Below are 17,467 nucleotides of genomic sequence, written 5' to 3' on the forward strand. Positions count from 1 at the left end.
TATAGACCATATGTAAGAAAAAGAAATCAACGCACACAGGTAGTTCAGAGTTCTGGAATAAATATTAAAAGGTTTTATTTATCAATAAGCGTGTCTGCAAACATTTTAGTAAATCATTTGCTTTCATACACATTGTAACCCCTGCGCTGCCGCTGTTGATTGATTGGATTTCTAGATTAGGAAAAAAAAATCTAAATAGAACTTCCTCTCAGACCAATAGTTGGTTCTCTCTCTGTGCTGATGTTTGTATCGGACCTTGAAGGCTGTGAAGAAACAAGTGAGGGGTCCATCCCTGGATGCAATATCCGGCATTCTGGCTCAGGGGGTCCATTGAAACTGTATCAATTGTTTAGATGCAGCCTTGTCATCGATCATCTTTTACTTAAAATTCAATATTTGCAAGATCAGGAAAAATGACAAGTTTGTATTTTCCAGGTGTGTCATTTGAACTGATGTTGTCAAATGTGCATTTAGACTGAGTTGAAAAGGCTTGTGTATTTAATTATAAAGAAATGGAATTTCTTACAAAGGAATTTTAGGAATTTAAGCTCATTTCACATTTCATTTTCTACAAATCACATGTTCTTTTCATCTGTTCCATTCAAAGGACTAGAAATGAATATGCTTTCTATAATTTGTAAGCCTTAACACATTAGAGGAAAACCCTTTTAATTTTGCCGATTATTATATGACAAACTCATAAAAACATCCATTCTACATCCATATAAATAAAAAAAAAGATACAATGAAATATGAGAAACGTACACGTTTAAGTGCATTGAAATACATCTTCATCCTTAAAGAACTTTTTCTTTCAATGAGTCGTTCTTTTATCCACGCAACCTTTCAGCTGAACTTTAGCTGTGTGCAAATGATGACAGCATTTTCTCTTTGTGCATCTATAAATACATCTCTGTAGGTCCTCCTGCGTGAGAAAGATATTTATAATCACCCGAACATGTTGACAGAATAACCTCTGAGTGACATCCGCTCACTTTCTTTCTCTGAGCTTTTGATCGCGTCACACGACCGACACAAAGCGTCAAGTTTGACAAATTGAACTAAATCGAACCTGGAAATGTTTTTGGGTGAATTTTACGATGAGAAAAAAAATGAAATTCCTCTGTCACACTCAGTCACAATGAACCTTTTGATTCAGTTGTAAAGTTCCAGACATTTTTTACATCTATATTTGAACTACAGAGGTCATATTTAAGTAAGCACCATTTTACAATTGCAAAAACTATGTTATATAATGTTGCTGTTAGGTATCTAATATATAAAACAAAACAACACATTTAAAATTCAAATAAAAATAAATGTGATTTTCCTGAGTGAAGTATAGATATGGCTATTGATATATAGATACATTACTATAAAAATATACATACATAGATATCTTCTTCTTTGATCTCTTTGCTTTCCATATTCATGTTTTTCCCTTTTTCCGTGTGATTACCTATGTGTAGGTGTCTTGTAATTGATATTCATTACTTTTGGTAATTTTTGGTGACATCTAATTACATCAAAATTGCATCATATTACTTGTTTTTCCTTTCTTGTATGTCTCATTGTTTAAAAAAAACAAAATCAGATTTGTTCAGTCAAACTCTTCACAGTTAAAGATAATAACCATTCACAATACATAGCATTAAAAAGAAAACAGTTCAAGTAGAGGATTGTACAAAAGCCCATATTTAAGCAGGAATGTCCATTCACGAATTCTTGGGTTTACGTTTGATCACCGAATGGATCCAGTCCAAATATTTAACCACGTTTGTGTAAACGCCAGGTTTTCCAGTGCGGCCGCAGCCTTCGCCCCAGCTGATTATCCCATACAGGAAACTGACGTCACCTTTCGCACAAGCCAGGGGGCCCCCTGAGTCACCCTGAGTAGAACACACACATGTAAATAAATTGTGCACATCACACGATCAAGGCAGAGCTGCACAAACAGCTACTCTCAGATCTTTTGTATCACTACAAACTGCACTTAACCTGATAGAAAAACATTTAATTGGAACATTTGGTTCAAAAGCAAAGAAGCTTAAAATAGCTTCCCGGAGTTCACTGTGGGAGAATTTCCTGATATTAACACAAAATCAGATATGTCAGTTATTATTGGTGTATAAAATCCATCAGTACTGCCAGCCAGTTGTTTTTGCACATGGCCTTTTTAAACACTGTAAATTGTTTAATTCAGTATTGACATCAGTTGAATCCATTTTTAAAAGGCGTCAGTTTTAATGTAAACAGGTCAAAAATGGAGGCCAAAACAGTGTCGGCGTGCAGCTGGACGGCTGCTGGGAATGAAAGCATAACAGATATTTTCTGTTAAAATTCACTGATTTGTAAGGTTTTAACATCGCCAACAAAAACACTGATACTGATTAACCAGCGAAAGGCTGATGTTGACGAATACAGCTGAGTAGCAGAGGAACACATTAAACCCAAATCGTATTAAATATCGGACAGGTTCTGTTGTTTTTTTTTGTGTTTCTTGCTAATGCATAACCTTCTGATAGCATTTTCTAAACAATTCATAGACGACTGTTCTTGTTGTCCTTACCTGACAGGCGTCGGTGCAGCCATTGAGCCCGGCGCAGATCATGTCAGAAGTTACATGGTTGCCAAAAACTTCTGGCTTATTGCAAACGTCCTGAGGAACCAGCCTGACTCCAGCCTCCCGCAGGTGCGAGTATCTGTTCTCTTCTGTTGATAAGAATAAACACACGTATGTAATCATATACAAATGTCGACACTTGGATTTACGATGAAATGCCTCAGACTTCCAGTTTTTAAGAGTCGATTGCTGCTCGGCAACCATATTTTTGAGATGTTTTAAGGAGCTACTGATCATGACATTTTGATAGAAGTGTGAAATCCAAGAAAAGTAGTTGGTATATTTGCAAAGCACACAGCTTAAATGACAAAATCAAAACTCAAGGGTGCTGAGCTCTGTTTTGTTTCCATTCTAACACCTCAGCACACATTTAACGGAGTAGTGATGTCCCAGAGTGCATCTAGCAACATACCATATGTAAAAAAAGGATTATATTACAGTTTATTGATTTTCTTCTATTATTTTTAATAGTATCAATAAAGTGATTTGCATATTTGATTTGCATATGTTTACGTCGGATGCCCCTCCTGACCGTGAAGCCTCTGCACCAGGAGGACACTGACTTGTGGCCCCCATTAGACTCAACAAGGTCAGGCAGGCGATTTCAGTACAAAAACCTCAATTTAATAACGGTAATAAAACAGAAGTGTCACGATTCTCCTATCGCTCACTCTCATACGTGTATCCCCAGCCACTGATAGCGCAGCAGTAGTAATCGGGGAACACCATCTTTTTGTCCGGAAGACAAATGGGCCGAATGAAGGGGCTCCTGCGCACACAGCGGCCGTCCTGCTTCTTCAGTTTCACCAGAACTGCCAAACAGAAGAAGGGTTTTACACATCCTGCAAAAATACAATTGAAAAAAAACAAACAAATGGTGGACTAAAAGATTCTTACACCCTCAAAAAGTGCCACATGCGTCACTGGAGTTGTTTGCATGAGTGTGTGTGTGTGTGTGTGTGTGTTTATGTTGGGAAGCCTGGTGACACGGCTGTTCAGTGATGCACAGCTGCACAAGCGAACCACAGTCTTACGTGAATTTGTACTTTTTAAAGAATACAGACAGCAATATTGTTAATATTAGTCATGAGTACGCGTTTGTGTGTGTGTGCATTTATTGATTACCGATGTCATGCAGAGTTGGATTATACACAGAGAACTGTTTGGGAAAGATGTATTTCTCCACCCCGAACGTTTTGCTGTAGGGACCGCTGTAGTTGAAAAACTGCTGGCCGAAAACCACGCGCACCTGAGACTCCAGAGGGCTGCGGGAGACATTTCAAGCGTTAGTGTGTGTGTTCGTCCTGACGTCAGAGAGCCCAGCTTCTATTGTCTGGACCGAATTTATACTTGTCGTTACACTCAAATGACTCAGGGAGCGTTTCTTGTCACAACACGTCTGGCTGGAAGCTACCGATGCTACGATCTGATGTTTTACCTCTGTAATTAAGAGTTAACACACAGGATTTCAAAACTTTGTCATCATGCACTGTAATTGATAATATCAAAGTGAATGCTCACCCTGGATTAAATAAAAAAAGTTCTTCTTGTCTGTTTTGCTACTTTTCTATCAAGACAGAGATATGTCTGTCTTCACTCCTGAGCAGTGGAAGTGCCATGACAAAAGATTGATTTAATTATGGGAGGAAACTTTCAATATATCAGGAAGTTCTTTGATGCATGTACTTTTATTCGATTAAAAGCAGGTTGTACTGGCTGACGAGTTATGTAAGCGTGAAACTTGGAAAAGACCATCGAGTCCAGTTTCATTGAAACCCAGCACATTCTTAAGCACAGTCTGGAACCGATTAATCGACAGGAAATTTGGTTATCAGAATAACGCCTGATTGCGATATCTTTGAAAATGAAAATTAATGGCAGATTAACAACAAGTCACAATAGGAGTGCAACGGAGAGTAACGGGGGGGAAGATATGCTAACCTCACTTTCTACATTGAAGTGCTGGATTTTTTTAATGTTAAAATTTGAATGCAGATTTAAATAAAGTTATTTTCAATATCTTTCTGTTTTTCAAGCCCAAAAATGTGCGTCACCGCGTTTTTATTTTTACACCTTTGTCATAGTTTTGGTTCCAGCACTCAAAGTCTTGCTAAAAGGGATTGGCACATTTTCTGTTATTTCTGGTCTTCACCTTAAAGCTGACTTTTTTAAAAATGTTTATTCATCCTTGTGTGTTATTCTAATGAGAATTCAATGCAGAGAGGCTTGTGGTTCAAACACAACCCTTTCTCATCACCTGGATTCAGGCGAACGTCTCACTTCTAAAATAAAGCTCTCAAAAAAGAAATAAGCCTGAGTTTTCTGACTACAGCAAGAAAAGCAGAAATTAAGAAGGATTTTTTTTTTTTTTTTTTTACCTTGCACCATAATATATTGAGGTATAAACATGCTATATCTGCTGTGACAGCTGCTTCTTTCTCTCGGCGAATCAGTCTCAATAAACATAATCCGAGATTTCTCTTGTATTTTCCCCAAAAGCATCTGTCTGTGATTTGTGATTCGCGGCTATCAGAATAAACGTGACTAGACTCAGACACTTTGTACCTTCGAGTTTAATGAACTCCTATTCTGCTCTAATTGGTTTATTCAAATTTTATCAGGTAATAAGAGCGAGGTAAGCGCATCCCTTAAGCACTTTGCGTTTAAGGGAAAACCCCGCCTGGTATCAATCTTTTTGAGGTGAATTTCGAGGAAATGTGTTTCTATGTACATTTTTAGTTGTTGTTGCACTAGTTAGTACTTTTATACACGTTGACATAAATGAACCTGTTTTTGAATTTGAACAATGACAACTATTTGTTGACAAAGCTATATAAGCATGTCATCGGTGTCCGTGGACGGGACGTTTATAGGATTTCCTCGAAGCGGGAGCTTGTCTAAATATAGCCTGGTCAAGAAGTTGTGAAGCTGGGGGGTCGGGGGTGGGAGGGCGCGGGGTCTTCAAATCACGTGATTTCGGAATCGTGATCTCCTCCTCGGTTTCAACGATCCGAAAATGACTCGGAGAGGATGAAGGCCCCGGGTTTTCTGCTTCCCAAAGTGTTCATTTACGCATTTTGAAAAGAGCTCTAAAGGGACATTGTGGGGAAAAAAAATGAAAGCTTTCGAAAGAATATCCCCGCAGTGACATGAATATATTATATTTTTTTCCCCCCTGGGGGAGTCTCCCATGGGATCAATAACGTTCTATCCTATTCCATCCTATAAATATAGATTCATGAGCGCCCGTGTCGTACTTGCGGAGGAAGCAGTGAGCAGCAGACACGATCCAGCAGGAGGAAATCAGTGTGCCGGCACAGAAATCTGACTGGCCGATGTAGATGGCTGCCATCCAGGGGTGAGCGCCAGGCAGCGCTGAGCTCCCGCCCATGATCCGTCCTCTGGGTATCGAGAACCTCTTCTTGTGCTTTTTTCCACACACTGGCTTTTTGGTTGGTTTGGTCCAGAGAGGTTTGATCATTCTGGGATGGGCCTGTACTAAGTCAGTCCTTTTGGAGGAAACTACATGAAGAGAAAAACATTATTATTTGTACAGAAGCTTAAGAGGTACATTTAGGGCTGGGGGGAGATATCGCTGCATCTATGCTCCTTCGCATTTTAAATATTTTTGATACGGAGAGAATTCTAAAATATACAATGTGCAAAAAATTAAATGAAACACTGAAACAACACAATGGATATCCAGGTGTTCCCTTTATCTTTTGAGCAGTGTAATTACACCATCAAATCCTAGATGCAAGATTGTTGCCTGACAAAATAAAATTGCTTTTATTTTAAATTAAATTAAATTAAATTAAATTAAATTAAATTAAATTAAATTAAATTAAATTTTAATTCAGATTTTTTTCCTACCTACAATACCTTCAACAGTAAGTAAATGTGGATGTTTTCCTTTCTCATCAGAGGAATAATTCTTTTGAATATATTGCATTTTAGTGCTGTCCAATTCTCCTCTATGAGAAAGCCAAAGCTGTTTAAGAATATAATAAAGCTCAGTTTGGAAAAAAAAACTTGCAGAAGGCACAGTCTTTGGGAAGATCTTTTGGATTCTGTAAATAACTTTATCTTCACTAAAGAGCCAACTGAGCCCAGTCCCACTCACAATTTAATCATGTCAGCTGGCTAGAGCTGACATGATATCATTGACAGAGCAGAGGGTGTGTTAATTCTTATTTCCTCCCTTTTCTATTCTGGCTATATTTTTTAAAGCCGCATATCAGAAGGGAGATTAGCTGTATTGCCAGACTTGCTTGTTTTAATTATACACACAGGCTTATCATATAAAGTGGAGCTGTTATTTGAACCGGTAAACCGCGCTGGGAGAATCGACCGAGGGAGGAAACCGCAGGTATTACCGTCAGTTATCATCTATAACACCGGCATTTTGTCCGATAAAATATTTCGTCTTATAAATGTTGAATATCTGGTCCGACCGCCCAAATCATGTTTACTCACTGAGGGACAACACACAGGAGGGGATGTCACAGTACTCCCAGGAGATGGCGCTGTGATTTAGTATGTAGCACCAGGGCATCTTATCTCCATCTGGGTTTCTGAAAAAAAAAAAGAAAGAAAAAACACACACATAACCAACAATGTGTGAAGACTTGATATGATGTATTTTAAAGCATACAATCAGTGAACCACAGCGGATGAGATGCTTGAGTTGATGATCAGATACTGAGTCTGACGTTCCCCCAATGGCCACAGATGGCAAATATTTTCATTTCATCCGTGCGTCGGCAAATATCTTAAAGCCGCTATTTGCGAATTCATCTAGCAATTTGGCAAAAGACGAAGGAGATGCGTCGGAGTCCGACAAACCTTCTGGCTGTGTCTTTGTGACAAAGAACCCTGTTTGACAAAATCAGCATATCCCTTCATTGGGAATATTTTAAGGCATGTAGGTTTTTTTTTCCTTTGGCATGCTGCGTGGTAGCCATAGCAACCATATCTAAGGGTAGCAATAAGAAATGGAAAAGAGTGTATCTGGAGTAGATAGTATAAGATGCAAACAATTTGCGTTCACCTTGAGCTTTTCTAAAGTGCTTTATGCGTTTTTAAGGGAAGCGGCTGAGTGGATTGGATGAAAATATGGCTACAGATCAGGTCGGGCTGCAAACGAAATATGGAATTTTAACCTGGGATAGTTAGATAGTTTATCTGATGCTACCTGCTGAGAGGAGTTGGTTATAGGATGAGTGAGCTCGCCTGCTGGTGTGTTCAGTGACACTGAGTTCAAAAACAGTTTTCAGTTGGATCTCCCATTTTAATTCGCTACTCATGGCTCAATTCGAAAGTAAGAGATGGGTAATGGAGATTATCATTACAGGACATCACATTATTGCCACTAGCTAAATATCAATTGATTAACAGTTGCCAAATTCTGACAACATAGATTTAAAGTAAGCATTGAAGGAATATTAGCTAAATTAATACATTAGCAAATCTAATTGGACTACAGGGCTTTTCCTGCCATTTATAAGAGAATAGACCCCCCCCTCCCCCGACCCCCACTCTGAAAAATGATCATCACCAGTCCAACCCAAGAAATCTTAAGTTTGACCCACTAGCAGAACACTGAGTGTTCAGTGGTATATCTGAGTGAATATCAGAGTGGTTCTGAAGGAGAAAACACAAAGATACATGTCTTGACTCCCAAACACTCAAAAACTGTTTTCTTTTATCACGAGGCGATCAGAAATATAGCCAGGTGCATAATTATCAAGATCTTTCTGCACACACCTGCAGTAGGCATGCTCCCCGAGGCCCTTGAGGGGCGAGGCATCCACGGTGCCCACATGAAACTCATCAAACATCAGCTCCGAGTTCCACGGTAGACAACGGGCACCAGACACGGTGGTTCCCACCACCCCTCGGTAGGCTGCACCTTTGCCACGATAGCACTTTGTCTCTGGTTCTGCAGGAACACAACACAAACATAGGAATACATATATACAAAATAAACAACGCGTCTAAAGAGCGTCGACAGCGATTCAGCCGGGAAACCACGATAAAACAATCATTTCGGAATTGAAGCGTGTGACGAAAGGCTTCTTTTCTTTACATCGGAATCAGCGGGAACAAGTTTTCAAAAACCCTATCTTTACATTAACAACTGTTTCAAAAGCCGAGGACTGGTTTAGCAGCCCGGTCATGTCTTTACCTGTGGTCGTCATTAAACACACTCACACACCCGCAGACGTGCACGGGACAGTAAGAACATACGCAACTCAGAAATACATGTGAGATATTGTCCAATGATGCAATATAACTATTAGTGACTCTGCAGATTATAAATCATAGTAACCCACAAAATTTCAGACACACTGGCAAACATGCTGTTACTCACCCAGGCTGCAGTCCGCTCCGCTGAAGCCACGCCTGCAGTAGCACACCTCCTTGCCAGTGGCTGTTATCATTCGACACGTCCCCTCATTCTGACAAGCGTTCACACGGCAAACTAAACACATCAAGGCAAACTGGATTTTAACACCGCTGATTTTGTGTCAGTGTTCTCTCCTACACATGCTGAGTGTCAAACTTTGACTTAATCTTGACATGTGTGTTTTTTAAGCCTTGCCGTACAAGTGCCTCAGCGACTGATGGGATGGCTAACATCATTATTTGATTTTAACAACGGCCTTCATAGATTCATCGGTTTTGTTTGGTCTCCTGCGTATTGCGAATGGAAAGACTACCTTGTTTTTCTGCTAACTAATCTTAGGATGCATCAATTTTCAATTAACTTTCTTATTTCTAGATTTTGAACCTATAGACCAAAGGTGTCAAACTCTGGCCCGCGGGCCATATTTGGCACACACTATAATTATATTTGGCCCGCAAAGCCATACCAAATGACTATTAGAGCCGGCCCGTCGGGATAGTCTACAGTGCATGTACAGCTAATTCTACAAATCCCAGAATTTTCTGCTGGTGTTTTGGCACGAAAATTACAAGAGGACTCATAAACGCCCTCGCCTCTGTGTACAGTAGTCATAGCAACCCTATGTTTATACTGGTGCCCTGCTCCTTAGGCAGAAAACAGTATTTTGCATGTGTGCAATATTAAGCTATATTTAGTATAGCATTAAGCTATGCTTGTTCCATATTTTGTTTTCAAGCAAAATTTGTTTGGCTCCATATGTAAAGGTTCATTGTTATATCTGGGGGAAGATTTTTTTTCAATAAATATCAATGTTGGCCCGTGACTTTGTCCCAGTTCTGAATTTTGACCCACGGTGTAATTGAGTTTGACACCCTTGCTATAGAGGAAACCCCTTTTTTTTTAATTTGCAAACAAATCGTCGGGTGAAATTTGCTTTTCTGCGAAGGCAAATGAGGTTTAATAAAGGAGAAATCACTGCATAAAGATTTTTTTAAATTAATTTTAAATTGCATTTGGCATTTATAATTCATTTCTTTATTTCATATCAACTCTTAACACCAAAAATTAATGTTGGAAACATGTGACAACACGTCTCCACATTTAGGTTCATTTCACCAAAGGAGTGTGCGTTCTTCAAGGCCGGTTGAAGATAAGATCTTATATCACGCCAACAGAACTGTTTCAATCACAGGAGCGTGACGCCACCTGGGTGCCTCACTCCCTTTTAATGTAGGGGAGCTTTCAATGCCCATGAACATCCCCTCTTTGAAACGAACGTTCCTTATGGACCGATGGGGTGTGTCCTAAAATACCATTCCTTAGTCACAGTGAGTCATATAATCTGTCTTTTCTTCCATAGCAAGGATACTGTGGTAACCATGGAGCTCTGATCAAAGAAAAGGTAGGGCTTGTCTTTATATCTCGGGCTGGGAGGAGCGACAAGAAAAAAAAGTTCTGCAAGTTGGGAGAAGACCCGACTCTTTGTTTTGGGTTGTTTTTTATTTTTTTTAATTTTTGTTTAATTTTTATTTTTTGTGGCAGGACAAGAGAAATATGTGAAAAGCGAGGAATACAGCAAATCGGGCCTCGGTGGTGATGATGTTCATCTGAACAAAGTACGTATATCTGAACAAAGTATATAATGAAACTAGCATTGTGTAAATTTTGTCGCCTGCATTTATTCATTGTAAATGCATGATTTCAATCTGGTCTTATATGATTTGTTTTAAAACGGTAAAAAGCAGATATCTACACGGTGCAATGTGTCTTACCCGTGTATGAGACTCTTTCACACTTGATTTCTCCTGCGATGCATGTACACTGCTCTACATTCCGCAGGTGAACTCGTCCCCAAGATTCTCCGATGTCATAAAAGCGCAGGTGTACGGTTTCGTAGCACTTTTCTGAAAAGCCGACACAACAAGTTGAAATGCGAGACGGGGAACAGGAGGGCCCCGCTGAGGTGCGGGACGCTACGTTTGGTCAGCCGACGGGAGCAGGCACTTCCACTCTGCTCGGTTCCTTTGAATATATAGTTATTTGAGCAAAGAGCAACAAAATATACTTTACATAACGTGCCATCAAATATTTCAAAACTCCCCACTGTATAAAATTGGAAAAACTTTACCCCGTCAATCTATCTACCTACGTGCTCAGAAAACATCTGGCTCATCCAACAGATGACACAGATAACTTGACTAAGGCTTTTTCAAGGGGGCACATTATACTAATTACCAGTCTTATATTTTATTCTGGGATGCCACTCGAGTAGCTTAGACAGAAATGACAGGTATTTACTTTAAACCAGGGCTTAATGCGACTCCTTTGTTTATCCTCTGACTGAGAAGTCGAGTTCAACAGCTGCGTCTTCAGCAGACCCTCTCCCTAAAAGCCTTCTCTCTTCTGAATGGCCAGTTTCTGTAAATCTCCCGGGGCGGTTATGTCCCCACATATTTTTCCCATTTCAGATACCCTTTTCCCCTCTTTCTTCCATCTCTTTCAAAAGTAGAGCTTAGCGCCCATTCATATCAGGTAAAACTACAGGACTGTCTCAGAAAATTAGAATATTATGATAAAGTTCTTATCTTCTGTAATGCAAATCACAAAAACAAAAATGTTTGGATTCATTACAAATCAATTGAAATATTGCAAGCCTTTTATCATTGTAATATTGCTGATTATAGCTTACATCTTAAGAAAACTCAAAAATCCTATCTCAAAATATTAGAATATCATGAAAAAGTCATTTTTGTTTTTTTTTTAATTGCATTACAGAAGATAAAGAACTTTATCACAATATTCTAATTTTCTGAGACAGTCCTGTAAATAACCAATATCATAATGGTACAGCTCAAATCGAAATGAAAATTAGCAGCTCACTAAGAGGAAGTCACGATAAGTTCCTGGAGGTTTTTTTTACAAAGATTGTGTTGTAAAACCCCCATTTAGGAAAGGGGTGGAGAAAAGTGTCAGGGATTATGTGCGATAAAAGAGAATCAACCGGACCGAAAGAAAACGTGTACAAGACAGCGGTGACACCAACAATGCTGTGTGGCTTGAGGAAGGAGGACGGCTCAGTCATGTAGAAAGGAGAGATAATGAATATATTAGTTTAAGGATGTTGGGGTTTGCAGGAGGAACACCAAAGAGAACATTTATGGATGGAGTGAAAGAGGACTTGGAGTTAGTTGCTGTGAGAGTTGAGGATGTAGAGAATAGAGTTAGATGGACCCTGAACCCTGAATGGAGCGTCCGTAAGGAAAAGAAGAAGAGGTGTTGTAAAAAACCCCAAGAGAAGTTAATCAGACAACAAAACCTCCACCTGACTTCTTTCAGCGTGACGGTGAGTAGTGGGCGACTGGATTTCTGATTTTCAGTCATGTGACCCAACCAGAAATGGACCCGATGCTACATGCGCATCATTTCAGACTCACTAAGGTATCAAGCCCTGTCAATTCATTGAAACAAAAAAAAAAATTCGATTAAAAAGGATGTCGGCACTTACTCTGCTCGCACAGCCTCCCGGTGAAGCTCTCAGGACAGGAGCACTGGAACCAGAAGCTGGAAGGGCTCGACGTGCACGAGCCTCCGTTCCGACAAGGATTCTGCTGGCATGGATTTGCGGTTCTTCGTGACATGTTGACAAACACTGAACGGCACCGACGGGGAAAGGTAGAGTGTAAACAACAGCAAACTTGAAACCGTCAAGGTCTTATGAGCGCATGCGTGGCAACAAACCATCTGGTTTTCTTATCTCCGGCACACAGAAGCCCCACCGCCGGTCCCGATCAAAATTCGGAGTCAGAGAGCACCTACGACAGGACACAGAGAATTTCAGTTAAATCCATCGCAAGTCTTACAGTTTGGGAAATGTCTTGACATCTTCTTTCTCCAGGATTGACCAATACATGTTCCTCACATCAAAGGGAGATGTTTCCGCTTTGGTTTTTATCTGTATGTATATAATCTGATATCAAATGAGTATACAAAAAAACGTATGAACAAAAAGAAAAAAAAAACAGTATAATCTCAGCCCTTTTGTACAACTGTTTCTGGTTTGGGAGTTTTGACAGGAAACCAGGGGAATGTTGGTGGATTTCCATGCTTTATGCCTCGTGAGTTTGCCAAGGGCGGAAATTGTTCAAGACGCTGGTAAGCATAATTTACATTTTCATACGAAATTATTGTGGCAATAACCTCAAGACATTTTGACAGAGTTGAGAAGTAACAAAACATATTAATTTACTATTTTACTGCGTACGGGAAAGATCATGAGGGTATTCAATGTCTGCTTTTCCAACTTCAGGACCCATCTGCGGGAAACCTGCACGACCGACATAACGCTGTAATAGACTTGAAACGCGAGAGGGAATCTTGATTCAGTACATGTCGGAACCTGTAACAGAGGACTTGTGAATGAGTTCAATCGATATCACTTTTACAAGACTCTTTTTACAAGTATTGATATTTAATATGGATTTTTTTTTTCCTTGATAATTGTTATTTATTTAATTCAAAGAAAGCGCCGTCAGTCGCAAAGTTAACCAAAGGAACACTCATTGCTCCTCCAAATTATGGATTTAATTCTGGAAAGTACCGCAATCATAGCTCTGCGTGATACAATCTATACTAACAGTGAGCACATCATGAAAACGAGTTTTTTAGGACTGAGCTGACTTTCTGTGTTAAAGGACAAGCAACACTGATCTACTGTAAATATATATAGATATATATAGATATATATAGATATATCTATATATATCCTGATTCTCCAACTTGCCAGCGCAAACCCCTCTTCCAGTTTGAGGCTTGCCAGGGTGAGAATAACAGTATGAAATTGAAGAAGTTCCTGTGTCGCAATCATAAGTAATAGAAAAAATGAATGACAGCTGTTTACACAACCCCACGGATAAACTGTATGAAGTAATACATCTGTCATTGACCGCAGGAATGATTAGATTTTTTGGAGGATTTTTGTTACAGTTCTCCTCACCATGGAAACACTATCTTGTGTCTGAGATTCAGACTTAAATGAGCAAACCCACCTGCAACTCCGCAACGGTCAGTTTGTGACAGCCGGCATTACATCATTCAAAATTATTTCACAACAACTCTTTTTCAGCATTATCTTCTCACTAAGGGGCGTAAAAAGGCAGACTGCACTCTGTTTACTAGCCACAACAATGCGTCAACTTCAAGTCACTGCCAGGATTATATCATGGAAATTCCACTGATAAATATGCAATAAGTTGGTGACATACCTCTGCGAGGCGGATGGTTCGTATGACTGACCAACTATGACGTGGGGTAATTTCTACCTGCGAGTTGAGTTGTCTTCTGGCCCATTGTATTTTGATGGGAACGCCATTAATATGTGTGATTAACACACAAATTTGTAGTGCATCCAAACAGTTGGCTAATAGGAAAGATTAAGACTCACCATGGCCTTGAGGATGATAAGCTGATGCACTGATGATGAATTCTGCCACCTTCACGAAATGGGAATTTACATTCCTTGCCTGATGTCGTAAGAACTGCCGACAAAAAAAAAAAAAAAAAAAAAAAAAAATTGTGACTTTTACTGAAACCAGATGGTCAGAACACAAGGTTACAGGAACAATATTGTGGTTTCAATATTCTGCATTTAAACAGCAACTGGTTTAAATCATATTTTTGTATATTACAAGGCAAATATGTTTACTCTTTCAAAGACGAATGTTGAACAGACACAGGTGGCATTGCTTAAAGGGTCCCACTAATATTTGAAAATATATAATATAGGTTTACATATAATAAATCACTTATTTGAACACCATGATTAAAAGTTATTCTTAAATTTGTATTTGAAGGTACTGTGTATGTAAAGGCACATATGCAAACACAGGAATGAAAATCAATATCTAAAATACAGCAAACCCCAGTGCAATGACTATTCATTGGTTTACAGAATATTTAGGTCATTGATCAACTTGTTTAAAACACATTTTTTTGGAAAAAAAAAAAAAAAGAAAAGTTCTCTCATCCTAGCACAGCTGCTTTATAAATTATGTTGTTTCATAAATTTTGTTTTAAGTTGCAGCAAAATTAAGGGAACTCATACTCTTCTGACATTGTGCACCTTTCTTTGCCCGTGATAATAAAATGATGTTGCATAGTTAGTGAAAGAACAGCTCTTCAAATCATATTAATTTGTGTTTATGTGTGTGTGAGTAATGAGTAAACACAGGGGGTTTAAAACAGATTAAAACCACAAGAAAATCTTTTCATGTCTACAAGGAAATAATCATTGAAGAAATAAATTGAATTTTTTTCCCCTGCATAATTTTGCATTAATTTAACAAGGTGCAAACGTTTCCTTAAGGAAACTTCATTGAGAATGTACGTTGAAATATTAAATTCAAAATACAAGTTGAAATAATACAGTAGTGAACTTTAAGTTCAAACTCCCGCCTGTAAAGTTCAACTCCTCCAGGTGCAACTTTATTAGATTTATTCCCAATTCAACGTGCACACCTTCCTCTATTTCTTAATCTCCAAAATAAAACACAAGACCTTCGGAAAGGCTCAGCAAAAACTTACCTTTCCGGCTCTCCGTGAACGGATCGTCGGAGGCGCCACCTTCAGAACCCTGGACCGGAAGGCGCTGCGTTCAGGGAACGGGAGAGCGTAACTACCAGTTCTCTGCCTGCCGTCTCTCGTGTGCAGCTTTGGGGTTAAAAAAAAACTCACCACCCGTGCGATGAAAACACACAGCAAGAAGACCCACGCCGTGCGTGTCATGGTCACAGTGCGCAGTCACGTTGTTATCCTTGTTTTGTTTTTTTTTCCCCCACCGAAGTCAGCAGGAGATCGATCCGCGCGTCACGTTGTTTCCACCGGGTTGCGCGTCCTCGGCCAGCCGCCTGTCACAGGAGCCGCATGGAGCCCTGCAAGTACAATCCTGTCTCTCGCTTTTTTGAGCCGCGTTGAGTAAATCCGTTGCGTCATGGAGTTGGTGTGTCGATGAGGCATCGACAGTGTTTCCCCCACGGCCGGAGTTCCATTCACACCTTCCCAGTCACCCCCTCCACCCCCTTACGGAGAACACCCCTGGACAAACTTTCCGGAGGGAGGCGTGCGCTTGTGTGTGTGTGTGTGTGTGGTTACAAATTTAACATAATAATAATAATAATTAAACACGTGTTGTTACCAAACATTTGGATGAATTAAATAATCCCATCTGGAAGGATGGGGTAACAGGGGTGTAAAGCCGCAGCTTGAAAAAACAAATGACGCCAATTTCCTTTTATGTGGAAAAGTACAGTCAAGTTTGGTCTCTGGTGGTGTCCTCGTGGTCTAATGGGGATTGATTGTGGCATAATGTTCCTTTATCAAATTTCCAGTGAAACAAAATCTATGAGATCATTTAGTTCAGGCTTACCCGCATCCTTTGAGTCGCCACCAGTAACTTCTTCTTCTTCTTCTTCTTCCTCATTCGGCTTTTGCGGTCAGGGGTCGCCACAGTGAGTCAACTTTCTTCATCTAACCCTATTCTCTGTATCTTCCTCTCTCACACCAACTACCTTCATATCCTCTCTCACTACGTCCATAAACCTTCTCTTTGGTCGTCCTCGAGACCTCTTGCCTGGCAGCTCCAACTCCAGCATCCGTCTACCAATATATTTACTATCCCTCCTCTGTACATGACCGAACCATCTCAGTCTGGCTTCTCTGACCTTCTCTCCAAAACATCGAACATGTGCCGTCCCTCTGATAGACTCATTCCTGATCCTATCCATCCTGGTCACTGCCAAAGAGAACCTGAACATCTTCATCTCTGCAACCTCTAGTTCTGCCTGCTGTCTTTTGGTCATTGTAACAGTTTCTAGTCCATACATCATCGCTGGTCTCACCACTGTCTTGTACACCTTTCCTTTTATTCTGGCTGAAAGTCTTCTATCACATAGTACCCCTGACACTTTTCTCCACCCATTCCAACCTGCTTGGACCCGTCTCTTCACCTCTTTTCCACGCTCTCCGTTGCTCTGGACTGTTGACCCTAAGTACCTGAAATCCTCCAGCTTCTTGATCTGCACTCCCTGTAGCCTCACCGTTCCACCGGAGTTCCTCTCATTCACACACATATATTCTGTCTTGCTGCAACTAACTTTCATTCCTCTCCTTTCCAGAGCATACCTCCACCTCTCTAGATTTTCCTCTACCTGTTGTCTGCTCTCACTACAGATCATAATGTCATCCGCAAACATCATGGTCCATGGAGATTCCTGTCTAACCTCATCTGTCAGCCTATCCATCACCATCGCGAACAAGAAGGGGCTCAGAGCTGATCCCTGATGGAGTCCCACCTCCACCTTGAACTTCTCTGTTACCCCTACAGCACACCGTACCAGTGTCTCACAGCTAGCATACATGTCCTGCACCAGTCTAACATACTT

At 40.1% G+C, this 17,467-nt stretch overlaps 1 protein-coding gene across 1 annotated transcript; it reads right to left on the bottom strand.

Moving 5' to 3' along the window:
- Nucleotides 1–58: 58 nt before the first annotated feature.
- Nucleotides 59–15,991, bottom strand: hgfac (HGF activator). Its single transcript, XM_086165378.1, has 14 exons — nt 15,762–15,991; nt 15,612–15,675; nt 14,473–14,566; nt 12,771–12,844; nt 12,538–12,681; nt 10,805–10,936; nt 8,997–9,107; nt 8,390–8,564; nt 7,100–7,197; nt 5,881–6,145; nt 3,749–3,888; nt 3,295–3,435; nt 2,570–2,712; nt 59–1,889 (listed from the first exon to the last, which is right to left on the bottom strand). Exons 1-14 carry the CDS (start codon nt 15,810–15,812, stop codon nt 1,716–1,718), a joined length of 1,806 nt encoding a protein of 601 aa, XP_086021504.1. The 5' UTR covers nt 15,813–15,991; the 3' UTR covers nt 59–1,715.
- Between the last annotated feature and the right edge of the window lie 1,476 nt (nt 15,992–17,467).

Source organism: Fistularia commersonii, chromosome 19, assembly GCF_037954325.1.
Source record: "Fistularia commersonii isolate RoL2024-O1a breed Wild chromosome 19, RoL_Fcom_v1.0, whole genome shotgun sequence".
Lineage (NCBI taxonomy): Eukaryota > Metazoa > Chordata > Actinopteri > Syngnathiformes > Fistulariidae > Fistularia > Fistularia commersonii.

Bases quoted from the DNA above. Each gene is read 5' to 3' on its own strand.
- hgfac (XM_086165378.1), bottom strand. From the start codon at position 15,812: ATGACACGCACGGCGTGGGTCTTCTTGCTGTGTGTTTTCATCGCACGG. The intron at 14,567-15,611 runs GTAAGTTTTTGC...TTTTGTCGGCAG, and splicing joins GTTCACGGAGAGCCGGAAAG to TTCTTACGACATCAGGCAAG. The intron at 3,436-3,748 runs GTAATCAATAAA...TCTGTTTGGCAG, and splicing joins TCCAACTCTGCATGACATCG to TTCTGGTGAAACTGAAGAAG.